At 45.4% G+C, this 26502-nt stretch overlaps 1 protein-coding gene across 4 annotated transcripts; it reads left to right on the top strand.

Moving 5' to 3' along the window:
- The first annotated feature begins 1407 nt into the window (after positions 1 to 1407).
- Positions 1408 to 25797, top strand: mxi1 (max interactor 1, dimerization protein). 4 transcript variants are annotated; one of them, XM_035404206.1, is made up of 6 exons: positions 1408 to 1737; positions 4668 to 4782; positions 8939 to 8968; positions 21906 to 22020; positions 24801 to 24978; positions 25410 to 25797. In XM_035404206.1, exons 1-6 carry the CDS (start codon positions 1509 to 1511, stop codon positions 25571 to 25573), a joined length of 831 nt encoding a protein of 276 aa, XP_035260097.1. In that variant the 5' UTR covers positions 1408 to 1508; the 3' UTR covers positions 25574 to 25797. The 4 variants fall into 4 exon arrangements, with proteins under 4 accessions (XP_035260097.1, XP_035260098.1, XP_035260100.1 ...); XM_035404207.1 differs by lacking the exon at positions 1408 to 1737 and adding an exon at positions 3701 to 4337 and having other exon boundaries at positions 25410 to 25796; XM_035404209.1 differs by lacking the exons at positions 1408 to 1737; positions 4668 to 4782 and adding an exon at positions 5618 to 5796.
- The last annotated feature ends 705 nt before the right edge of the window (positions 25798 to 26502 follow it).

Genomic DNA, 26502 nt, shown 5'->3' with positions numbered 1-26502 from the left:
GTCTGCAGCCCATGCATTTCCCAGTCACTGAACTAGGTTTCCTTAGAAACCTACTAAAAGGTTATTTGGCCCAAAACATTCATCTGCTAACTTTTAAAATACATTGTTTTTGAAGTGCAACTAAACATACAGATGTGTTCTTCTTCAGTTGTGAGTTCAAGAGATGTTGACCACAGTGAAATACATTTTTAAAGTTAAATTGATATTGCGTTATTATTGCTATTAAAACTGAGCTTTGCTTTGTACCCAACAACATATTAGGCCACAAACGCCCAACAGCAGATACTGTCATTGGTCATCCAGGGATCATGCTGTATATGGACTGATCCTCCTTAATTTCTTTGTCTGGCCATTCTGGAGAGGTGAAGGGAATCAGATCAGCAAGAACAAAGGACAAAAGGGTTGCAAATATTGCCAATCAGGCAAAGGATCAATGCAAGACAGTCATGCAGGCTTCTTTATTAAAACTGAACATTTCTCTAAAATCTGAGATTCACAAATGATTTCTCCCTCTTCTTCTCTACCTTCTGTATAAGACAGTGTTCAGAGATTCTTGTGCACTTCTCTGAACACTCTCACAATTTCAATCTCTGAACACTCTCTATAAGAGAGTGTTATAGAGAGTGTTCAGAGATTCTCGTGTGCTTTGAACTTTTGAGTTTTCTGTGAACTTCACATCAAACCCTAGCAGCCTGCTGCTGTCTCTTTGAAGTGGCGGATATTGGAAAGGGCTGTGCTGTTCTGTCTGCACTTGAACAGAGGAAAGAGGTATCTGATGATAAGCCAGCCAAAGGACCACTCAAACTGTGTCTGAGAAAGAGGGATCCCACCCATTTAGCTAAATTTCACACTTTTGCTTCTGACCTGCCTTCCTGTCCCCCCATCAACATGTTCTGATTTCAGCTATTATTATCTTAGTGTAACCTCTAACTACAGCCATTAATTAAATCACTCCCTGATTGTACTACAGTAAAATTATATTAAGAGTGAATTCCCATCGTATAATTATTGTTTATACGTGGATAAAAATCAGGCGTTTCAGTTCAGTTATTTGTAACTTGGATGTCCAAGTGACCCCCATAGTGCAAATTGCATGGTACAATGAAAACACTGGGAAAATAATTAAAATGACGGAAACAATGCATAGCTGTTTAAAATTACCGCAGCACAGAGTGAATGTACAAGTTGAAACATTACCTTAGGACAGTGGTGGTTCCCAGACTCCAATCACAGTACCAATCCCAGACTTTTAACAAGGTGTTAAATTGGCTAATTGGTGAATGTATGGACACATGGTTACCCTGTGTCCAAGGCCTTAGGATAAAGGTACATTTGAAGTGGAGCGATTCAACCAGCGGGCACAAGGACCATGCGACAAGCAATGGGAACTACCATTCCATTTATTGCTTCCCTGCTCATTCAATGATTGCTCTCTCTAGAAGCAACACACACGACTAGCTGAAGAAAGACCTCAATTTCAAGGGAGAATTATTTCAAAGCTATATAAAATGGTTCGCAGTGAAAGGCAGCAAAGAGAGGTTAAATCCGAAGATGTATTTTTGGAGTCAGAGAGTTCCATGGATCAGCAAGATGTTTGCGACATGTCTAGTTGCCCTTTCAATGACGTCTTCAACTCCAATGACTCTGCTATGGACCAGATCGACACTTTTTTGAAAAATGTGCAAGTTTTGCTGGAAGCAGCGAGTTATATTGAAAATAATGAAAAGAAAGATGGAAGTAAGTCAGTTTGTATGTCGTGGACGCGATTGTTTTATTTGTCTCAAGAATACAGAAATATCTTTGTTAACAGACTCAGACAACAAAGGATTGAGTTGAACGAACTACGTGCAAGTCGGCAGATTGCATGCATGGTTCTAGTCTATTTTATGATATGCGATTATGGTAACATTTTAAAGAAAGTCTTTCTTTAATCACATGAAACGCTTTGGTTTTCTTATTTCTATATTTCCTTCTTGAACACGTTTTAAGAGCTGTTTACTTAGGTATTGCAATGCATTTGTTACAGCGTGACAAATTGCAGTTTCTGAGATCTGGAAGTAAAAGATATGTGAACAACAAAACCATAACCTTTTCTTGTATATTGGCACACGGACATGCAAATTAAGCCTAAAAGTCAATAAACAGTCATCTAACTTCAGATTATGGTCAATGTCAAGACATTGCCGTCACTACTAACACAAATCAACAAATAGGCAATAGAACGCATCCCTATAGACAACTGCCTTTCTATTTAAATAGCTAGCTAGCATGATGCAATAAAAGTACAATTATTCTGAATACAGGTTCCATACATGATCTATAAACCAGGCGTGCTCATGCACGGTTTGATAAAATAGTCTAATGACAGCCTAAACGTAACCTCGTGATTCAGTTTAAGGGCATTTTCTTATTGGGTCAAATAGAAATACCGCTGTGTCTAAGCATCGCACACAACAGAGGTTCACAATAGAAGGCCTTTGTATGCTACTGTAAAAGTGTCGACGACGGCCGTCGGATCACTTGTAAAGTTATTAAAATAACTATCTAAGTTTATAAAATGCATAATTCAACATTTAAAGCGTGGTGGAGTTTCATGATTGAGGACATCAAGCCGAATTACTCCCGCTGCTGTCATTTTTGTATTCATAGAAAAATGTTGATGCAGGCTATTGCTATTCTTCTGCATATTTAAGTAAATCATCTTTAAAAATCTGGACCGAGCCTAGGTGCTTTTGCAGGGCTGTATAAGTGTGCCACGCATTAATCGAGTGGAAGCAGCCTACCAGAGGAGCAACGATCCCCTATGTTTAGGGGTTATTCACTCCCTTGATTAAATACACACGAAATTGTTTCACTATGTGTTAACATGTACATAACTATATGCAAAAAATAACGCCATATTGTTTGAACAAATTTAGTTAACATGTTTGCGGTGTAGTGTACGCACATGGACAGTGTCAGATAAATTGGGGAAGTGTTTCTCCAATACGACCACACTCTTAAGTGTTTAGTTTATGTACATCTCATGTAGACTATCTAGATAACGTACATGGGTTTGTTGATTTTCAATATTTCCCATTTACCACCATACATGAAGTCGATGGGGGAAAAGGTAGGATTTCTGTTCGTCACAAATGCGGGGTTTTCTTCACCATAAGAAATTATGCATGCCGGATAGTTCATTTTTAAGTCCGAGCCACATATAAAACATCACTACAGCATATTGAATTGTGTGTACGCTTCCGGGTATTTTAAAGTACTCACATGGTTTCCACATGGAGCAAAGCCTCTCGTTATGATTGGATTAAGGAGAGTTGGTTGGCTGTACTTAACTACACAATTCTCCAATCAAGTGTCTCAGTTTTTGGTGACGTCATATGTTGCTGGGCCTGGCTTTAGATGTCCAGAAAAACATGACCGTTTTCAGATTTGTGGGATGTGTAGGCTTTAGGCAAAGCTTCAACTAAATCGAAAGTAGTGGTCTCGAAAACAAAGAACACTGTTCGTCCATTTCTGGGTTCTTTCTAGAATTTATGGTTATATTTTCCTTTACTATACAATATTATTGCATGTACACATGCAATGTATTATGACGCCTTTTCTGATTTACCGATGCTCTGTTCAATTTTTTTTTTAACCAGTGATTAACGTGAAGTTTGTAAAATGGTTTAATGCCGTTTTTATTTATTTGTACTGTTTAATGAACTACAGTGTTAGTTCCGTAAACTAGTTAAAGTGGATATGATATTACTAATGTGAAGAATTAGGTTTTATTTTCGTCTTACGAAAAGGGAAGTGACTCTATATCCCATAAACCTTTGCGTTGGGGGTTGTCTCCTCCCCTCAGCTGTGAAGCCAAGTAAACAAACTGGGGGAGGAGTAGTAACAAGCAGCAGGGACTTTGCAGGCTCTGGGCTTTCGGGGGAATTTTTATATCGTTTATATCAGTTTTATACAATTTATAGTATTCTGTTTCCTAAGAATTTGTAATACTTTGCTATCCTGATCTTCATTACATTGAATTTTTAAGACAGCTTTGGCTGAACGAGTTAGCTCTAAGCTGGCTAACGTCTGCTCAGACATACTTCGGTATTTCGGTAGCAAGTGACAGTCAGTTAACAAGCTGTACGAAAAATAGCTAGATAAAGGACTAAAGTTACCTCTGAAGCAATACTGTATGAAAAACTATTGTTGACATTTTAATCGGAGAGTTTGAACAGCAATATTTCTATAAAACATTGCCAGCAACCTAGCTACATCCAGGATGACGGCAGTGCAGCTTATTAATATCCAGAGGTTATTGGAAGCTGCGGAATATCTTGAAAGGAGGGAGCGAGGTATGTAGTTTGCTAATATTACTCGATAGAGAATGACATTTTCTCGGTATTGATTCATTTTCAATCAATACATTGTTTGCAAATCAAAGTTGTCTATTTTTCCCAAATGTGTTTGTTTTAGAAGAGAGCCTTCATGATATCAGTCCTCACGATATGAGCTAACAGCTAGTTAGCAAGTAGGACGGAGTCACAAATAGTGTCTTTATGTTCTTTATTTCTTTATATGTTTGTTTTTATTTTAAGTATAACATTGTTATTAAATACGGCTGCAAGGGTGCATAGATCATCGACACCTAGCTCGACTAACTACAGTTTTTTTTTCTTCACCAGAATGTGAACACGGGTATGCTTCGACGTTTCCATCAGTTCAAAACACGAACTATCAGAGACAAAGGAAATTTCGAAATAAAAAGTTTAACAACAATAACAACAACAACCACAACAGGTAAGCAAAGCTAACGTCGTGCCACTTGTGTCGTGATTTTTGTATTTTTCTCACTCTCTGGTTCCGTTTATGAAAAGCCAGCGAACGTTAGGGACGTTAGACTATAGTAAGTTATTGCTTAGATGCGTAAAAATCTAATTAGTAGGCTAGACTAGTGTACAGCGTGTATCATTAATGTTAAGTCCGATGCTTTTCAGCAACATGAATGCTGGTCATATGTGGTTACATTATTGATATTAATAATGGCAACCTGTCGAAGATGAGGAGGGACTTGCAACGACATGTTTTTGAAATGAGCTGCTAGCTAGCTAACATTAGCACACCTATTCACCGATAACTTAAATGACATCATGTGGTAAATGTATGGAAAACGCTTCCCGTTAAAATGGCTTGGGTGTGAATATTGGAACCTAGACCGATTAAATGTATCAACGATGTCACTGAACATAATTACATGTCAAATATACAATTTATTATACAGATTCTGGTTTAAATGGCGAGCTACTCGCTTCTCGGTTTGGGGGAGGGGGAAGTCTCAGCAGCTCGAGCTTTCATCAGCTGATTGTCAAACTGACTGCAGCACTGAGGTTAGGGACCGTGTGCCATTGCCAAGCTCTTCTCTGTTTACGAAAAACAATATTTAATGTATTTTCACACACAAGTAGCAATATATTTGATATGGTTTAACGTACCGAAAGTTTTAAACGATAATAGGTAAATATTATTAATTTCCAGAAAGTACACCTTCAAATTACGGTAGCTATTGCAATGCTTGAAAGTATGACGAAATGCGTCGAAGTTTACCCTTATCCCTAGTGAGCCAAACGTTCTTATTTACTGCGAGTGTTCATAGTTAGATAGGTGACTGCATGCGCAACGTTTTGTGCAGCTAAGTGCTAAAGTCGTCGAATAGATGGGTTAGACGATTTGTGCACATGGGATTATGTTATTTCAAGAAACTAACAATCTAGCATTTTCTCTGGTTTGCGCATTATTGGCTGGTGAACGAAAATGGTAGAACATGCGTCCTTTATGTCTCTGCAGTTGTAGCTATCCTTTAAGTCTGTATTCTTCGTTGCATTGTATGTCATTATATAACTTTGGAATAATCGACCGTCATGATGGTGTGATAAATAATTATATGGTTGCGTAGAACGTAATTTAACGTCGATGATATGTGGGTGGAGCGTTCCTGGACCGAGGACTAAACTAAGATTACCTCCACAAGGTCGTGGAGCCAAAGAGTAGGAATCCATTACATTCTGCGACAATATGTTGCATTTTTCTCCTCAGAGTAGTTGCATTGGAAGTATTGATGAGGGCATTCACACTTTAACCCACTGATGCCTTTTAGTCGTTGGACGTAGGTACCGATAAATGTCCTTGTGTTTATTTTTTATGCAAAGATCTTCTGTGTATCTTATTTTTCAAAGCCTTCTTACAAGGTGTTTTTCATTTTACTTATTTATTTATAAAACACAGCATGAGCCCAACGTGCAGGCTCATTGAAAGTAAATTAAATTAATCTGGGACCAGAAAGTTTGTATTGTATTGTAAGATCAGTTTAAAAAAAAAAAAAAAAAATTATTTTCATGGTATGCTTGGCTTTTGCGTTGGGGTGTGTAAGACAAGCCTCTGGCCTGCATTGGTTATTGTATTTCCTCTCTTGCATACCTAATTTTAAATAATTTTGTGCTGGTTTGTAAACTTTGTGTGTGTGTGTTTGTTTGTGTGTGTGTGTGCACGTGGTGCAGAAATCACATGCGTGGGTGGTAGCCTATTTGTATGTCCTGTGCATGCAGGAAATTAACACAGATACGCCATGAAAAAAAGGAAAGGAAACTGCATGGTTATGCAAACACATCTGTGTTGTTTGTGTGCTCAATCGTGAATTCAGACAGTTGGCGGGTGGCCTCACAAGGCCTTGCTCTCTTCAAGCGCATGTTAGAAGGCAAAATATTTGTTTAAATATGTCTTGAGGCGCATGGAGGGTTATCGCTTCACAGGTGCCTATAAGTGCATCAGTGTACTGGCCTCATGGGTTGGCTTGGAGCCCCGCGTAAGATGTGAACTGATAGCTTTCTGATGCATAGCTTCAGAAACTGGGCTTGAAAGATCATTGTTACTCCTGCTATTAAATGGGCTTTTCATTGTTTTTTAATTTCAGTTCCTTCTTTGTGGAGCGACTTGCAGAATATCTGTATCTTCCCAGATTTTTACACTTTTATCAGAATCCAGTGGTTATCAACCTCAGGCCTGGGTTCACACTGGTATTCCAACCACAATAGTGATACCAGAATTTGAACTAGCTAAACGTAAAAAAGAGGTGAAAATGTGTTAACTGATCAATTTAAAGGCCAGGGTGAATCAATAGGCCGCTAATTGGTGAGTGTCGACATCTGACCATTGAAACTAACCATTTGGTAGATAAGACAATGCAATTGATTATGTGCCCAACCTACCGTGTGCTAAGAAGTTTAAGGGAAAAAAATAGTACTTAAACACATGTATTTAACAACCCAAATTAAGCAAAAGATTGGCTATAGCAAAAAAACCAACATGTACAGAAATTCCCAGAACAGAAATCGAGAACAGATGCCATAATCAGTGGCCGTGCATACAACATGGTCTGTTGCCTTTGGTCCAAGGTTACACTGGTCATGTTTTTCCACACGTAATAACATTTTCACAGCATGCAACATTTCATCCTGAATTGGCACACTTGCCAAGCATGGCTAGTACTTTGCACTCATGTGGTCTCAGTTCTTGTTCCTAGGCCATGATACACCGTAACTATTGCAGCAACAGAACAGCATCTGTGTAGTGTTTCACAATGTGTCTTAAGGCATAATAAAACCAGGCACATTTTGATTTTTAATACTGTAGTATTTTAGTTTGTAAATGTGTTTGAAACCCTTAGGCCATATAAAGCCATGCGAATGGTTTTATTTTTGATGGCAGTAGCATATGACAGTCATCTCATATCAGACATGTCTTTGACAAATCAGACATGAATAGTGTAGATGTGTGAAAATTGCCAGTCATAGCTCTAGAACCCTGGCCACACCCAACCTGCAGTACTATTAAAGGACACGCGACACAGGCAAACTATGCACAGCTTGGATAATTTCAAAACCAAGCCCTTGTGCAGATTTGTATAACCATTTACACTCATTCTGCAAATTTTTGCTCCATTTCTCAAAACGCTTCCGTAGATGCACCCTTGACCATTGCTCTTCACAATTCACAACCTGAAAAGCACCTTCTGCACCTGAAAAGTTTGTTTGACCAATTAATTCATGCTTTCATAGCGTCCATGTTAATACAGGTCTTATCATTCCGGTAGAAGAGTAGCTGCTTCCATCTCTGCAGCTTGAGTGCATTTCTGTTGCAGATGTAGAAAAAAAGGAATGCTTGGAAACGTTCCAAAATCCTGTAGGCACATGCCCCCCGTTGCAAAGCACTGGGAAGATTTCAACCTGGGATGTCCTCGATTTAAACGCATTATGTTCTCGGGGCACCTTCAGCAGAGGGTTGTCAGACCTTCCGCATTGTGCCAGTGGAGAGGTCCGGCATTAGTAGTCTCTGACGAGTAAAGAAATAAAGGGAAGTGCTGCAGGGACCTATGGGCCGTTAGCCTCCTGCAACACGGAGCTCAGAGTTGGTGTGGAGCTCTGCTTTTTGAGCCATCGGCAAGTGCCTGTTTCCCTCCACCGTGTGGCCATACAAAGAGGCTCTTTGGAGTACGGATGATTCGCTGTACATTATTAACACCTCTGTAGGCCTCTAGCGGACACTGGCTTGGACTGCGCTGTGTTGCTGGCACGTGCTGCCCGACAGATTCCTTTTTTATTTTATTTTTTGCACACCTGCGGTTTATACAGGTCGATCTGTAGATAAAAAAAACATAGGCTGTAGTTTTTTAAATTTTTTTTTAGAGCAATATTGGTGGAGCAATATTAGATGAGTCGACAGTTGTTGGAATATACAGTGCATCTGAATTTATTTATTTATTTATTTAATTAATTGTGGAAATTATTTTGCTTTTCTGTAGTAAAAAGCAAAATAGAGTTGGACTGCAATAGAGTATCCTGCTAACATGACCCTCTTTCACTCTCTCTTCCCCCCCTCCCCCCCTCCATCTCTCCCCTCATAGGTCCACACACAACGAGCTGGAGAAGAACAGGTGAGTCGTCTTTATTTTCCTCAGTGTCTCATCGTGGGTGGGATGTATCACAGTGCGACCGCGCTCCTTTTCTAAAAGCGAAAGTGCACCTGCAGGTCAACTTTGGCTTGGACAGAAAAGAGCGGCGGCAGTACACAGGGCCGGGGTGTCTTTCCTTCCAGGGTTATCTCCACAGCAGCAGCTTATTTAAACTGAAAGTAAGATGTGACCTAGTTTTGCGAATATAAGGGCATTCCCTCTCCCCCCAACCCCCCCAACCGGCCGCTCTGCCATTGGGTCACGCTGCCGCACCGCCGTTGCTAAGGTTTCGGGTGACAGTGCAAGGGGGTATGGGTGCTAGACAGAAGCGAAACCGAGCCAATGGTTCAGATGTTTCAGTGCGTGTCGATTATATAATGCGGTGGCGCAGCCAGCTTCGATACAGACGAGCAGACATGCACCACCGTTAACCAGCCAGAATACTTTACTTGTCACCGGACAGGATTTCATTTGTGACTTAATTTGAAACAGTCCTGTGCGCCAAGTGCTTTGTGTGCAGAAGTGCACCATTCTTGGTATTTTGCAAGTAAAGAAGCTAATGGCTCTGATAAGCAATTTTGCACATTGCAGCCATTTTTTCAGTGGTCTAGTAGGCCTAATTACAGTGCGTGGCAGACATGTCGGCTCAAAGTTTAATAGCAACATAAGGGTGGTGGGGATGATGGTGCTTTCCTGTGCTAACCTGGACTCAGCTATGAAATGTTCTCTTCAAAGACATTTCAGGGCCTGCCTCAGCGTCTGTAATTACAGAGCAGCGAGCTGTCCATTCAGAAACCGCCTCTTAAGTGACCAGGCCTCAGGCTGTGCTTCACAAGGATTTCTTAGACATACAAATCTGGCTTATATTGGTCTTCGTGTAACCGGGGGCCACATGCCCACTAGAAGTAATAAGTAGCTTGTCAGTGTTTGCATTAAGCATCATGCAAATGGGTTTTGACACCACGCGCCCACGCTGGCAGGTTTTTCGCAGATGACGCCCACGTCGTTCGCGGCGCTTACGGGCGCGTAGGTTTCGCGGCCGAGTTCGGTCGAGCTCCGAAGTTCGAACGTGCAAACGTCACATCACGCAGCATCTTAGGAAGGGGGAACAAAAAGGAACTACCCAGCGCCCTGTATGCCAAAGTAGGGGCTTGGTTTGGTGAATTTTGGTCTACCTCAAAATAAATGTCGTCGATAAATTTGTTAGCCATCTATCAAGCCTGTTCTGCAATTTTAATATCTTTAAAAAAAAAAAAAAAAAAAAAAAAAAAATAGATACCTTTAATAGACGGAAGTCCCTTTGAAAGACATTGGTTAGTTTCGTTTTCTCACTAATTGCACAGCAATTCCTCTACTAATGATGAAAGCACTACGTTGTTGTTGTGAAGGTGTGCTAGGGTGACTGAAAGACTTGGGAGGGGTGGTTGCTAATGGTGTATTGGCGAAACAGTTTCAGTACGCATTCTTGGGTGTTTCCTTGACAAACAAGATTGTCCACATTTGAATCTATTTTGCGTTGTTTTTATTTTTCCTTAATGCCGCTTTGCCGTCGAGCCACGCACGCGAACGTGGATGTGATTTTCAGACGCGGCTGTACATTGTATCTGATTTAGCGGCAGTTGGCGCCTGAGTGGCATATTGCCCCTATGAGGCTCAGTTCTGGAGCCGTCCGTGACTATCGGCACCTGGATCGGAGTCAGGTGACCGTTTTGCGGTTGGTCTGAAGAGGCCTGATGCAGATGAAAGAGTTTCTGCCACATTCCGCACACTCACACGACATCAGGGGCCACAGGAAAATAAAAGCGCTGGTTCTTCAAAATGTCATTTTGTTCACGGAAACCTACTGAGTATTCCTAGCCAGATTGAATCACTAACGAGACCAAAGTAAAGGAAAACTTATGGTACGGGATCTCTGCTGATGTCATGATGGCGTTTTATTTATGTATTTATTGATTTGTTTGTTGGACTGATGCTCTCGTTCAGCCTGACCCACAGAGCTTTAGAAGTTACAGTGTTTGGCACAAATGGAAAACCAGTAAATGCAGTGGTAATGAAGTCCATTACGGGGCAGTGGAAATGCAATACGACACACACCGTGTAGCTAGCCACCAACTCTGAGCCATCTTATCCAATTAAAAAAGGTGGATTTCATTTATCCGTTTCATGCATTGCTTCTAAGGAATGCGAGGGGAATTCACCACAGCCATAGACCAGAAAATTCTGTCGCTCGAATCCAGCTCATTCACTGCAAAAACCAAAAAAAGAAGCCAGTCTTAATAAGTATTTTAGTCTTATATTTAGACTTAATATCTTACTAAGGGAACTAGATGAGGTGCCAATGAGGTGAGACAGTTTTACTAATTTAAAGATTTGCCAGTGAGGTAAAACCGTTTCGCTTGTCAGGCAAAAACACAAAAACAAGCTAATAGTTTGTACTTGAGAGAAAAAATAAGATTAAATAAGTCTCATTGCAAGACTAAAACACTTCTTAAAACATGTTTTCGCAGTCTTTAAGGTGTTTTAAGTGGTTCAGATAAATCTTTTTTTTTTTTATTGAGCAGTGGCCTTCATACCGACAGGTTTCAGGAAGTGCACGTGATTGGAGGATGTGGGCGTGGGTGCGTTTTGGCTTTGCTGCGACCAGCTGTTCAAACCCCGGCCTCCTTCCTCCCCTCCGCCCTCGGCAGCCATGCGGTCCCTTCTGCAGACCGGAAGCGGGTGGAAGCGGCGCGCTCTGTGAACGGCACTGCGGGGCTGACTTTACACAGCGCCGCGTAGCGCGCTGCTATAATGGGACAGAAGGCCTCGGCTTCTTTAAGCCCTTCCCAGACGTGTCCTATTTCTCCGGTCGGGATCGTTTGCTCTGGTCTGTACTGACCTGCGCTCGGTATCTGTAAGGAGAAAAGGAGGCAAAATGGCATACCGTGTGTGGCGCTGTTCAAAGCTTTAATTGAAATGCATTGTGCGTGTGTGTGTGTGTGTTTACAGTGGACCGAAGGACCACAGTGTGCTTATTCAGGTGCCTCACATTGAAAGGCTAAGATGTTGTGTGAAGCACCACCCCCCCCCCCCCCCCCCAGGGTTTATTTGTAAATGTGTCAATTCTGGTTTCATACTGGATGGGGACCGGCACGTTATCCCAGTGGCCATCTCCACCCCCCCCCATTTTCCCCACAACAATCTTCTCCGGCAGCTCCTTTTGTTGAGTCAAGCTTTCCCTCGGGACAACTTAACAAACGGCCAGAAAGGCCTCACAATGAAGTCCCTCGCTTAACAGGAGGATGAAAGACACATGAAAGGCGGGGTAGTTGATGGAAGGATCGGTTGAGCGGGATGTTTTTCGCGACCGCCGCCGCACAGCGCGTGCTCGTTTGTCGTAAATCTTCGCCCCCCTCCGCGGAGCGGAATGGCGGCCTCGCTGTTCGTCAGCGTCCGGACCGCACGGCGACGAGGTGCTGTGCCGCTGGTTAGCGCGCGGCTACTTTCCCTCCGCCCCGTTGTCCTTTATCCGGAGCCTCTGGCGCGTATCACGGTATGTGTTTTGGCTATGCTGTCATTAGAGCGTGTTCAAGGGAGGGGCGGAGCCCTTGGCCCCGCCTCCTCCCGTCCCACGAAGCGTGTGCGCTCGGCGAGGGGCGGGAAAACTGCCGGCGACATCATCGCCCGGCTGCTTCCTCGCCGGTGAACCTCGGCCAAGCTCGCCCGCGTCCGTACTGCGGTTCTTCCGCTTCTCGCCGAGCCCGCAGGGTGGGATGGGAGGAGGCGGGGCCCCAGACGCTCCGCCCATTCCTTGAACGCGCTCGAACGACGGCGCGGCCTCGGCCGGGGTGACCCTGGAGCCGTCTGCTTGGGGCAACGTGACTCCCGCGTGAGCTTTTCTTGGCTCCGAAAAGCAGCTTACTGCGCTTGATCTTTGGTGTGACGGGCGCACGTGCGACGGCGCGTTTCCGCGGCAGCGAGCGCGGCTAATCCGCCCGAGCCGGCCGGCGCCTCGGTCCGGGGCCCCCGACCGCGACACGCGAACACGCAAGACGTGCCACCGCTTGGCCTTTCGCACGACTGATAAAACCTGACTGGGGTGAGGACACTGCTAAGATGGAGCTCTTTACTTTAGGGCTGATCTGTTCTCCCTGGTGCTTAGCAGAGCTCTCTCTGCGCTGTGCACCAGACCGGTCAGCGGATGTGTTGCGGACTTGAGATAAGGTGCATGTCCAACTGCACGCCGAGCAGTTCTGCAGCTGTTGCACTTCCAGGTTGTCATCGGTTGGTGTTGACCTATGAGGACGCCCAGTTATGCGTGATCGCTTTCTGAACTCGCGGCCGCGGTTTAGAGGGTCACATGCTCCGCAGCGTTGACTGGCCTGGCTGTCCTTAGGCGCTCAGCCGAGGAGGGGTTTAACACATTAGAGCTACGCCTCCTCCAGTTCCAAAGTCGTTTCGTTTTACTCGTCGTGCGTCGCCGTCAAATTATCGACAAAAAAATCCACCATTGCGATGCCAGTATGTCAGAAGTATAAATAATGGTACTGTAACTATAATGAGAGGAGAAAAACTAATGTGTGTGCATTTGTGTTAATTTGTGCACTGTTTCAATGTTATGAAGTGTAATGTAAGAATTGTTTCTGCTAGTTTCTTCGCATGTATCGATGTCTAGTGTGGATTGTTCATAAGGTAGGCTAGTTGGTAGCTGCTGAACCAAAATGGCGTACGGGACTGGTGTTACCAATATGAATGCAGTCATGATAGTCCGCTTTCAGTGGCTAATCGGACAGAAAATGAGTTTCCTGCAATAGGAATGTGTACGTAAATAAACCGTCTTACCATCCAACAATAGAATTCTGTTTTAAAAAATCCGTGGGGGATGTCCAAGTCAGGTCACTGTGACATTGCTTTCTGATTAAAATCTTATTGGTGTCTACATCACCAGCTATAATTTTTTAAAATTCAAAATGAAGGGTTATTCTAAAGAAAGCAATATACTATTTGCATTAGGCCTTGGATTGTAAGGCCTAATGCAGAATACTATTTGCATTCTTTTTGCAATGTGCGTATACCTGTGTGTGTAAATACAAATGTGTAAAATAATAATTCCCAGTTCTGCAAAAGAAATAGGGCTACCTTATAGTCGTGATTATATGAATTTTCTCATCACTTCATACATTTGCCTTTTTGTTATTACAAGTGTTTCCTCGGCCTTTTATACTGAACAATGATGGATTTCTCAGTATTACCAGCCCCCACAATAATGTTGCATCACCCCAGTCAACCATGTTTCCAATTCAGAATACAACTCGCCTCTAATTGGGGAAGGATAAACTGCTGAATTTAAAGGTTATATTTTTTTGTATGATCAACATATCCTGTGAAAAGAGTAAAGACCGAACCCTCCAATTATTTTCCACCAAAGTATCGTCCTCTTATCCAATGCGAGATATAGCCAATATCTCGGCAGTCACAGAACTCCATTGTTGAAAAAACTAATAAAACGAGTCAGAGACGCATTTTTAGTTTGGTCAACTTAATTCATCATTACAATGAACATGACCTTTGTACTTGGTACCAAAACAACATTATGAAGTGACAGCATTTGCTTTTTCGATATGTGGAAAATATCGAATATATACAGATGTGTGGCGCCAGCATACTGAAAATGGTCGCCGTTCAAATAAACAATTTGCTCTGTTTTGAAGGTAAATTTTGTAATTGAAAACATTTCTGAGCTGTAGCTATTGATTTAATTTTACAGCACAATTTGAACGAATGGATTCCTGGTTGAGCGCTAAATGAGGTAGGAGAATGTCTGACGGTATTGAGTCAGACAAAAGAAATTTAGGTTTTGGTCTTATAAAGATATTTTGACAGTAAGAAAAACGAAAATTACGCCAGCCTTATCCTTTACTGAACAACACCAAAGATGGCTACCCTCACTGTAGTATCAGATATAGCTGCGACGTTAACGTTTATCTATGTTGAGGTCAACACTAAAATATTTGTTTTTATTTTATGGCTTGGGCCTGTTACCTCATACAAAACTGACTTAAGCGATCTTACCCATTGAGATACCAGGCCCAAGCGTTTATCTGCACAGAACTTTCAGCCTTGTTTAAGCATGTTGTGATGGTCCAATCACAATGCTCCCTGTCCGTTTGCCACGCCCCCTCCCCCTCCCCCTCCCCCTCCCCTACACTTCAACGCCCATTACTGGGAGTATGAGATGGACAGCTCAGTGGGCCACTGCCATATCAGAGTATATGAAAAGTGCACTGGCGTAGGCCTACGTCTGGGGTTAGTTTGTGTGTCAGGACAGAAGTTTAATCCAAAGCCCGTGTGACCCTTGGTTAATGAAGAGGTGGATCCTCGCGTTCAGCGAAGGGTCACAGGCTCACGCAGTGCAGATGCGGGGGTCACATGACGCTCTCCCATGAGCCTTTGTGTCTCGGGACGCCCCACCCCGGCCTCTCCTGCGAGTGCGTCTGAGCGGGGCGCGGGCGCTGGCGGCGTGGGCTCTGCTGCGGAGCACGTTATATCCCCTGCACGTGTGAGCTAATCCGTGTGTTCGCTCCCTCACTCACTGGGCCCGGCTCCCACACAGCTGCTGGACCTCTTCTGGCTGCACTCATTCTCTCTCTCTCATTCTCTTTCTATCATTCCCTCACTCTTGCTCTTTCTCCCTGTCTCTTTCTCGTTCTTTCTCTCCGTCTCTCTCCTGTTCTCTTTCATTCTCTCGCCCTCTCACTTTCTTGCTCTTTCTCTTTCTCTCTTTGTCTTTCTCTCTTGCTTTCTCTCGCTCTTTGTCTCTCGCGCTCTCTCTCTCTCTCTGTCTCTCTCGCCGTCACACTCGTGCTTCTCTCTTAACTCGCTCGCTCTCATTCACTCACTCAGACTCATCTCTCGATCACTCTCGCACGCTCACTCTCGCAGACTCTCCGTCAGCCTCCCCCCACTCCCCCCCCCCCCCCCCGGCACGTCGCCGCGGAAGCGTCTTCGCCACAGAGACGGAGGCAAGTCGATGGAAAAGGGTGGGTTCCGCAGCAATTTATATAAAACCAGTTATTACGCTCATCGCTCAATATCGCTCCTGCTCCTCTCGTGTCCAGATGTGCAGCATGTGAATATGAGTCGGGGGGTGTCTCCCGGACCGCTTACGCTTTTGATGGCTTTTTAATGAACCCGTTTCTTGGCGGCGGAGGATGTGTCGTTCATCATCAGCCGACGGTAATTGCGGTGAGGCTACGCGGTGCGAAACCGATCCGAGAGTGCAGCCCCGCCCTGCGCTCGCCAAAACGAAACCTCGACGCAAGCCTTCACAGACATGTTGTCACATGTCGTCACGTCTTCTCGCGTAAAAAAGGATGTAATTCACACTAATAGGAATACTACGCAGTGTACTTTTTTCCAAGAAATGCACCGCAGATTCGCACTACCAAGTATTTCGATACAAAGCTATTTACAGAATTACTGTGTATTAGACCGACTGAAAGGTGTATTGTTTTGTTTTTTTTTTTTCCTAGAGCGAGAACTTGCGTTGCGCAACCTTTTCCTGTGGTTCAGACGAAGGTTGCCTCGAGGTTAAGTTCATTTAGTTGTGAAAACGCTCATTCCCCCCCACTCATTTTCGCCCTGGCGGAGTCCGGAGGTTAAGTTTGGCTTAACCCCCGCGAATGGAATGCAAGCTCGCGGGCCTGAGATGGATTTCCCCCCCCCGGTGGCCTGACAGGGGTGGATGTATACTCGGGGCTCTTGGGTTAAGTGGGAAAACACTCGCTACTGCTCAGGCAGGCCACGTGCAACGGAAGAGAGTTTGCGAAAGGAGATGCATGTCGCTAAGTATCATTATCATTATCATGTTACTGGAATGCATACACTCGCTCGAATGCTGTGCTCGATTATTATGAGCTTTTATTAAATTTTTTTAAAATGGCCTTGGAGAGTCGGGGTGGGGGGGTGGGGAGGACAAGCGCATTAACCTGCGGCGTGGTCCACCGCACCGCGGCCGAGCCATGTGACCTGCGAGCGCGCGGCCGTCATGTGAGGCGGGCCTCTCGCGAACCCGCGGGATGCGAACGGAGACCTTTCGGAACGAACCTCGGCTGGTGTGCTCGACGGCGCTAGCAAACGCACGAGCCTCGGCGCCGCGCCCAATGGGAACGCTGCGTCCGCTAACACCGGCGCGTGCATGCGCTAGCTCCGCGGGTCCCTGTGCACGGGAAGGGCGTGGCGGTACGCAGTCGCAAAGCGGAGAAAGACGCTACCTCAGTGTGAACAGCGACCTATAGGCAGAATGTGTCGCTGAGTTGTTCCTGTATTCCTTTGTCCTCTTTTCGCTGGATGAGTGAAGCTATAGGTGTATGTTTGTTCTCCCGTCAGTGTTGCTGTGACTTAGACTGAACATATCTTTCAGTTGCAGTATGAAAGTTTACTCTGAAAATATGTCAACAGCATAGCTCTAGATCCAGTATCTCTAGATCTCTGGAATAGTTTTCTTGTTTTTTTTTTGGGAGGGGGGACGGGGGCAGATGCACTCTCTGAACTCTCTGAAGTGTTGCTACTCTGGAAAAATTACAACCCGAAGAATTCTACCATTGTTCTGATGAATGCCCATGGGTACTCTCTCTATACAAAGCACAATTATACTTTTTTTTCTGCCTGTTTACTTGGTATAATTCATGTTTGTCTGAAATATACCTCCCAACAGAGGGGGTAAAAAAAATATAATTACATAAACAACTTTTGGTCACGGCCTGCTGAAATGTTCTCACAATGCCCTTTTGCCCCCCCCCCCCCCCCCATGTGTTTTTGTACGAACTCCTAAGAGGCCCAATACTGCTGAAAAGCCAAGGGGCGGAAAATTGCACCTTGTACAAGAGAAGTGCTGATTTTGGTTTCAGAAGCGCACGCATGAACACCCTGTAATGGTGCCTCCAAATCCTTGGCTGTGCTGAGAGCAACAAATAGATTTATTCACAGAAGACCGCTTATTACGCTGTCTGGAGAGCCTTAATGTATGGACTCCCATTTTCATGTGGAAATTTGTAAATAGGTTGGGCAGAGATTGTTTGAACGTGAAAAGTGTGCCTAGTATATTGTTATTAGATGGCAAATCTCGGCACTTATCATGCATAGTCTTTTGGGACTATGATGATATGACTGATTTATACTACTTTTTGTTGCAGAATACAATGTGGGGTAAACTTATCTCATGCCACTTTGCCAGATTGATTAGTTTACTGTGTAATCAGGACTTCAGTCAGTTTCTACACAGATTTTTTCCCAGTACCATTCAGCTTTGACCGAAATCATTGTATAAGAAGATTTGCATACAAAATAAATGAAGAAACTCTGTAGGTATACCTTTGTTGAAAGTTTGTAAATGAAATGTTTTGTCTATATATAGCCTACGCTAAGACTAGCGAGCGCTAGTTCTCAGACTTCACCCTCAGCCTCAGCAGGAAGGACACTCCTAGGCATTGTGGGTAGGTAATAACAAAAGCGTCGAAGCCGCGCGTTCGCGGAGCCGTGGTTCTTTTCAAAGGCTGCCCCCCCCCCCCCCCCCCCCCCTCGGAAGACGCTGAAGAGCGGAACCCGCGGTAAAGAGCGAATGGCGCCGGACAAAGGATCCGCGCTTTTGAGCACCGCTCTAATGGGACCCGCTCCGGCCTGCGGCGAACAGGCCCGCCGAGCCGAGCCGCTCCGGGGGAGCCAGCGCGTCAGCCGCAGCCACTCTGCCCAAGCGCATTCCTGAGAGGGAGGGAGGGAGGGAGGGAGAGAGAGGGGAGACTGGAGACGGGGAGAGGAAGAGAGAGTATGGGAGATTGGCATATTTTTGTTTAATAGTCTAATTACTATGAACGTATTTGTTGCTGCAAAATAAAGGCCCTGGTTTGAAAGTGTTCTGTAGCTGTGATTCTTTCTGCGCGTTGTTCTGTGGCCAAAACCTCTGCACCGGAGGTGTCCTCCGAGCCTGAGAGCTGTGGGGATGTCGGGGAGAGGGAGAGGGAGAGCGGGAGCGGGGAGGAGAGCGAGGGTTCGAGCGTGGTCGGGGTCGGCCGGGCGCCTGAGCGGTCGCGTGCTACGCCTCGGGCCTCGCTTCGTCTGCGGGGAAAAGGGCGTGTGACGGGCGGGGCTGAACCCCGGGCGGCCCCACACCTCCACCTCCGCCACCAACAGCTACAACCACAACCACATCCACAGCAGCCGTACTGTCACCCCCTCCATCCCTCGCACGCCCACATCAGAGAGAGACGCTGCTTCATTCTGGGGTTAAGCAGCCGGGTTTGTGCCATCGGTCCCCTGGCTGCGCAGAATTGTCCCATCGGGGCTTCCGTAGAATACGCAGGTCAGCGGATGGACCTTAGGACCGGGCCTTCCAATGCCTCTCATTGAGCGCTCACTGTAGCAGGAAGCTACAAAACCTCTCGGTAAAGCTACCGAGCGCTAATTGTGGTGAAAATAGACTTTCCATCGACCCGCTACCGAAATAGCGCCTGCGCGTTCCCTGGAATAGCCGGATTGTTAGCGAGATTAGCGGCGTCGCGGGTGGTGGCCGGCCTGCAGGGTCACCCTTCTCTGCGGCCTCCTTTATTCTCTGCTATGCACGTCAAGGAGCCAAGATAGTCTTCAGATTTTCCAGATGCATAACTCCAGGTTGATTTTACAGACTCGTGTAGAAGGGAAGGCCAAAGTATAAAGCAGTGTCTTGGGTTAATTATGTTTTGAGATGGTATCTTTGGTGAAAACGTACATAAACCCTTGAACAAAATCTCAGTTTTTGCTTAGAGATGTTTTCACATTGCACGTTATAATGCTGCAGGCTATTGCTGTTTGTTTGTTTTTTTAAAGCTGTAAGCGTAAAGGAAAATCCTCCCTTTCCCCTGCCATACACTTTGTGACCTTAATATCTCGCGTGTCTACGCGGTGGGGCTCGGACCGCAGCCGCGCCGACCGCGAAACGAGATTTTTCAGGCATTCGGTCGCGTTCGAAGCATCACGTGAGCTCGGGCTATAAACAGTGGTGTAATCTGCCACAGATGGACACGCAGTCACAGAGTTGGGTGGTGTTTGAGTGCTATTCATAGAGAGAGAGAGAAGGATCTCTCTCTCTCTCTCTCTCTCTCTGCTGGAAAGCCGCAGATGGTGAGGGGACAGTTTTTTTTTTTTTTTTTTTTGAGCGGAACTGGGATGGTGTGGAATCTGTGCCTGTATGCTGTTCGGTGTGCGAGATCTTTCAGCGCTGAAATGCAGAGTGCAGAAACCTAGTTTCCCCTGCATTGAGGGCTCTCTTTTTACACATTAAGAAGATCTCTGCGCATTGCACGCCGATGTGAGATATGGTTATTAAAACAACATTTTAGAATTGACCAGTAATAATCGTGACTTAAAACAGTAAATGCAATAAAACAGTACACTAAATATACACAGTGACACATGCCATTAATTTATCAAGATACTCTGGTATATGCAGTAACACGTATAATTTCTTTATTTTAAGCATTTATTGTTTTAATAGAATAAATGCTTAAAACATTCCTTTGTCTTAATATAATTATTTACTGGAGGAGGTATTGGTTGTATTATGCATAATTAAAATTTAAATTAGCACTTTGTCAAATCTGCCCACAACTGAATGGTACCTAGGCTGTGTAGACTGGTACACTGTGGCAGATAACAAAGGCAGTCAATGGGCCTACTCTGACGCCCTGGGCCTTGAGCTTTTATCTTACACAGAGACCTGCGTGCCAGTGTCTGCGTCACAAAGCACAACATGAAATAAAGAAAAAAACATCCTTCCCACGATTCTCTGCGATCACGTATCAGTGGGGAATTTGACGTAAACAACAAGACGGCGCCTGGACATGTCTCTGTAGCCAGGGATAAAAAATAAAGAAAGAGAAGCTCGGTTATCAGATTGTGGCGTGCGTCTGCACATGTGTGTGTGTGTGTGGTCGGGTGTTTTCTGAAGTAAAGAAAAGGGGGGGGGGGTGGAGACTGAGAAGAGAAAGCAGGCTGTGGTTGAAGTGTTTGAGGTCTGGTGTTCTTTCTCTCCTATTGTGGCGAACGGCAGGGGAGGTTATCGGTGGGTTATCAGCCAGAGATAGCAAGCCGTTTTATCAGCGAGGTGGAGGAGGAGGAGGAGCGCGTTCTGGCACCGGAGCGCGGAGCGCGGGTGACGGCGGCTCCGGTGGGGACAGATGGGCGGGGCGTGAGCAGTCACAGCAGACTCCTGCTGGAGCGAGCGGAGGGCGCGGACTGTGTGGCCCCGCCCCCCTCCTCCCGCACCCCTTCCCGCAGGACAGCAGCAGACTCTTTTTAGGATCCCCCCCCCCTCAGGAAAGGGGACTCCGGCAGTAAAGAGCAGGGGCATCCCCGCCGGCGCTCTCTTGGTGTGGGGCAGCTCTGGAATCCGAGCAGATAAGCACTAGCCTGGGCCCCTGAGGGCAGATGGATCCCATACGGATCCACAGCGCCATTATTCTTACTCTGGTGACCGAAGCTCGATCGCCAGATACTCGCTGAACACATCACCCGCATGACAACCGGAATAAGCAGCGTCCACCATGAGGGCAGGCCGTGTGGTCAGGCTCCTTTCTTTCTTATTTCTTTCTGTTCTTCTTTCTTTGCGTCTTTAACTTTCTTTATGTCTGTCTTTTGTTTTTTGTTCTTCTTTCTTTCGTTTTCTTTTGTTCAGACTTTCTTTCTTTCTCTTTCTGTCTCTGTCTTCCTGCATAGGATTGCAAAACATCCGTGTCATGGTGCTATGATGTTTACAATGTATGATGGTGGAAAGTTTTTTTTCCTTCTTCTTCTTTGTTGGTTTTGTTTTGAGTCGGTTGCGTTTCTCGTGAAGTGCCGTGACCTCAGTGGAAGCCAATCGCGCGTCTCGTTCTCGCGGTCGCTGAGTTTTCTGTGTTTGCGTCCGCAGGCGAGCTCACCTCCGGCTGTGTCTGGAGCGATTGAAGGCACTTATACCCCTGGGACCCGACTGCAATCGGCACACCACGCTGGGACTGCTCAACAAAGCCAAATCGCACATTAAGGTACTGCCACATGACCCTCAAAAAGACACTGCTTAAAAACATGATGTGCCACATGACCCTCAGACAAGGCCTCAAAACACACATCCTTTTCCACCATCTCTGCCCAGAATGTCCATTTATCTTGATAGCGATTCACTAGAACCTTTTCGGATGTGCATTACGTCAAATTGAAAGGCAAACAAATTATATTTACATTGAATTTGGATGAACTATGACTTTAAGATGCTGTCTGACCCTCAAAAGAGACCGTAGATATTACATATATGACAGTACTTCCTCAAGAGAGACTGTAGTGTTAATGAGAGCGCTATTCCCAGAGACCGAAATGGCCTCGTGACAGGAGCATAAGGACAGGCACACTGGGGTGTGCTCTGCCTGTGACGCTGGCAAACAGCACTCCCTGCAGTGCTGGTCGAGTGCTCTGCCCCCTCCCACACACACACGCCCACACACACGCATGCCCACACAGACACACACACACGCACACGCACAGACACACACCCCCACGCACCCACACACACACACACACACGCACAGACACACACACACGCATGCCCACACAGACACACACACACACGCACCCACACACACACGCACAGACACACACACCCACACACACAGACACGTGCACACATTCACACACACACAAGGTGCCCTTTTTATCTGCTTTCAGAGGGAGGAGTATCTCACGCTGGTCTTTGATGAAGAGCTTAAATCTGTCGTGCGCTACCTCGCAGGAAACGTGCTTGCTCATTGATGGATGTTTGATGGACAAACATCGATCAATAATGCACTTTCTTTAGCTCATTCTAGCTGGCTGTGAGTAACCGTGCTCGAGACATTAGAGGCCGTTGTAAGGAGCGGCAGTGCTTTGTCGGCGGGTGACGAATCCCTGCAATGGCGCAGGTACGGTTGTAGGAACGTGGAACGTGGGCACCAATGACAAGCCGAGCTCTGCCCACTGCTGCTCAGTACCCTCGCATTAAAAACACCCAGATTCGCGAAACCCATTTCGCTTCACACTTGGCATTCAGACAAACACAGAGAATCACTCTGCTACAAAAGAGCAGTGGTATATCTGCAGCTATTTATAGTGGTATCCAGTGATAATGAATAATGGAACATGAGTAGATGCTAGCACATGCCCCACCCTTTGCTCTGTGCTGCAAAAGGGAGAAAAATATCTCATGCGTAATTTTTTACATTTCGAAAAATACATGCACGCACTTGAAGAAATGCTTTATTTGTATTAACACAGTTTATATCCACTGCATACACATCTTTAAAATTGTGTTTCTATGTATGATAGATTATTAGTTATTTTATTCTGCATCGCTGAAATATCAGTAGTTATGGGAAAACAACAGTTCTGATCTTTAAAATCGAGGGTTTTGATTTGAATCTCTGAAATCGAGGGTTTTGAATCGTGTAAGGTCAAGTTGGGACGTTCCACAGCTGATGAAAAGACTGGCGACAGTCTGGTGCTGAGACACTTGAATCGCAGCTCTGCAGGGCTTAGCGTTAGGACAGAGTGAAATTGGCTGTCCAAACGCACCCTGAGGAACAACACTGCTCCTTCATATTGATCAGACCACATGGAAATTTAGTATAAGCGTTGCTATGGTTTTACCTTGCAATTTTCAAAGCTACAGGGACGTTATGTGTGGGCGTGGATATAGGCAGTAAGTCCCAGAAATATAAACGGGTTATACGGTCCTCACAGAACCAATGCAAAGCGTTTAAATTTTGATATTATCTTTTTGGTCCCTAATGAAAATTATACCACTGAAGTCAATGACTGCTTTCGTGTAAACATGTCAATCACGATTTTTGTACTGCCCTTTCAAAATCTAGCGGACTGCTTGTTTTTTTCCCCCCCCTGCTGGCATGCTGTGCTTGTAGAGAAAATCATCTCAATTTCACAATGTCTGTCAAGTTGACAGGATCTGTAACTTCATCCGTGACGAAAACACTGCCTATCAGTAATGTATACCGTATTGTAACGGAGAGCGATAAGTGGTTGTGCTCTCTCCTGAATACGCCAACAATACTGAATAAATTTGTTATATGGAATGTGGGTGGAGAAGATGATGAGTGCAGCGGATTGGTCCAGAGGGAGATTGACTGGCTACCCATCTCCCTCAATGGCACGCTGGGGGAGAACTGACTGTAATTCATACACTCTCAGCCTGACAGAAACCCTGACACAGAAAGATGGACAAGTGGTCTGAAGACTTGGGGTGGTAGTTTGATCATGGTGTCCTTTGAGTATGCAGGGGACCTCTTGTAATCATGTGACATGATGTTTAACATCATGCTCTCAAACCTCTAGTTTTGTAATTTGCTTTACTGTTCAGTACAGAACCTACTAGAAAACTGGACATAAAAGCTTGAGTGTGAACTTGGAACATTAGCAATATAGCTTCCCTTAGCTTTATACTTACTCTCTCACACACACACACACACTCACACAACAGCATTCAGGCTAAATGGCTAAATCATGTTGGATGAATGAAAGGTCAATATTTGCCTTCTGAAACCAATAGAATTCTGGTCTGCTTATGTCTACAATGTACAAACAAATTTGCAGATTAATTCAGTTTCATTTTAAGTTCACTAGGGTGTGTGTGGCAAGCAAGGAATTTTTAAACTGCAGATCTGAAAGTAGCCATAATCTCAGTGCTCTTAATGTAAATGTTGAGAATTTGTCCTCATAAAAGCTGTTTGAGGTGGTCTTTTTTTTGTAATTTGGCCTCTGAAGATTTCTCTTGTAATTGTAGAAACTTGAAGAAGCGGACCGGAAGAGCCAACACCAGCTGGAGCACTTGGAGCGAGAACAGCGCCACCTACAGCGCCAGCTGGACCAGCTGCGAATGTCTGGTACGGGAGATGGAGAGAGGATACGAACGGATAGCGTAGACTCCACCCTGTGCTCTGACCGCTCCGACTCGGACCAAGGTGAGCTCAGCGTCCCGCAGTCCCTGGCATTCACAGTCTCTGACACTGAGTGCATCCCATAGTCACTGACTATGTTCCCACAGTCGGTAACAACGTCTCCACAACGCTGGACCCTAAATCACCGAATGTCTGCGTCCCCATAGTCACTCAAATTGTTCCACAGGAACTAACACTGTCCCCACAATCACTGAATCTGTCAGCGTCCCCACAATCACTGAGACTATTCCCACAGTCACTAACAGTGGCCCACAATCACTGACGGTATTTTCATAGTCACGCACACAGTTCCCACAGTCACTAACACTGTCCCCACGATCACTAACAATGACAGCATTCATCACCCTTTTCTCACTCCGTTTTCCTATGTCACGTACTCTGTGGCACGCCCCTTCGCTCACTGTCTCTCTCCCCCTCTCTGTGTGCCTGTGCAGAGGAGATTGAGGTGGACGTGGAAAGCACCGAGTTCTCCCATGGAGAGCTGGACAGCGTGAGCACGGCGAGCACCAGCGACCTGGACGACCACAGTAGCCTGCAGAGCACGGCGAGCGACGAGGGCTACTCCAGCTGCAGCGTCAAACTGGCCTTCTCCTCCTAGAGCCTCCCTCCTCCCGCCCCCCCGGGGGGCCTCAGAGCCACGCCCAACCACACCCGCCCGCCCGCGCGCGGGGCGACCAGAACACCACCCGACCACAGGCCCGACGCCGTCGCGGCTCTAGCAGCACAAACCCATCCTTAGATTCCGCAACCTTCCGCTTGCTCCACGTTCGTTTCTTAGCAGCACCGGGGGGAAGGAGAGGGAGGGGCAGAGGAGGGGAGGAGGAGGAGGGGGAGGGGGAGGGGCAATGCCAGGAGATTGTAAAAGCAAGAGAGCTGGCGCTGGGGGGCGGGGGAATATAAAACGGTAAATATGATTGATGTAGTGGCTCTCGTTACGAAAAAGGTTTGTTTTGAAGGACTCGAATCGTTCACCGTCTCTCGGCGTAGATGTTTGGTTTCAAAAGCAGCTCGTTTTTATGCCGAACTTATTTAAAGAATATTTATATTTTAAACGGAAATTACACTTCAGACAAATCTGTGAAGAACAAACCTTCATTTTCATAAGGAAATGAAGCACTTTTTGAAGATTTAATTTAGCTGGGAGTTTCTAATGGGGTTTTTCTTTCCTTTTTGATTTTTATTTTTCTCTCTCTCTGTCTGCGTCCGTCTGTACTTGGGTTCTGATTTGGTCAGCCGCGTTTACTCCAGTTCTGCTGAAAAAGGAACAAATTGAAATATTGGACACGTAACCTGTGGGAACACAATTCCACTTTGCCATATCAACATTGTTTTTTTTGGGTTTTTTTTTGGCCCTTGAGCATATATTTGTTTTTCTTAATCACAGCTCAACACCACAACTTTGAGTCTGAAATTGGTGCTACATGAAACACACCCAACAGTGCAGACTGAACTGGCTCATATAGCAGTCAGTACTGCTATACAAAACGAGGAAAAGGCATACCCCATTAACATGGGTATTTGGTGCAT

Source organism: Anguilla anguilla, chromosome 2 (assembly GCF_013347855.1).
Source record: "Anguilla anguilla isolate fAngAng1 chromosome 2, fAngAng1.pri, whole genome shotgun sequence".
NCBI classification, from domain to species: Eukaryota; Metazoa; Chordata; class Actinopteri; order Anguilliformes; family Anguillidae; genus Anguilla; species Anguilla anguilla.
The sequence above is the reverse complement of the archived record's forward strand: the minus strand, read 5'-3'. Positions and strand labels throughout refer to the sequence as shown.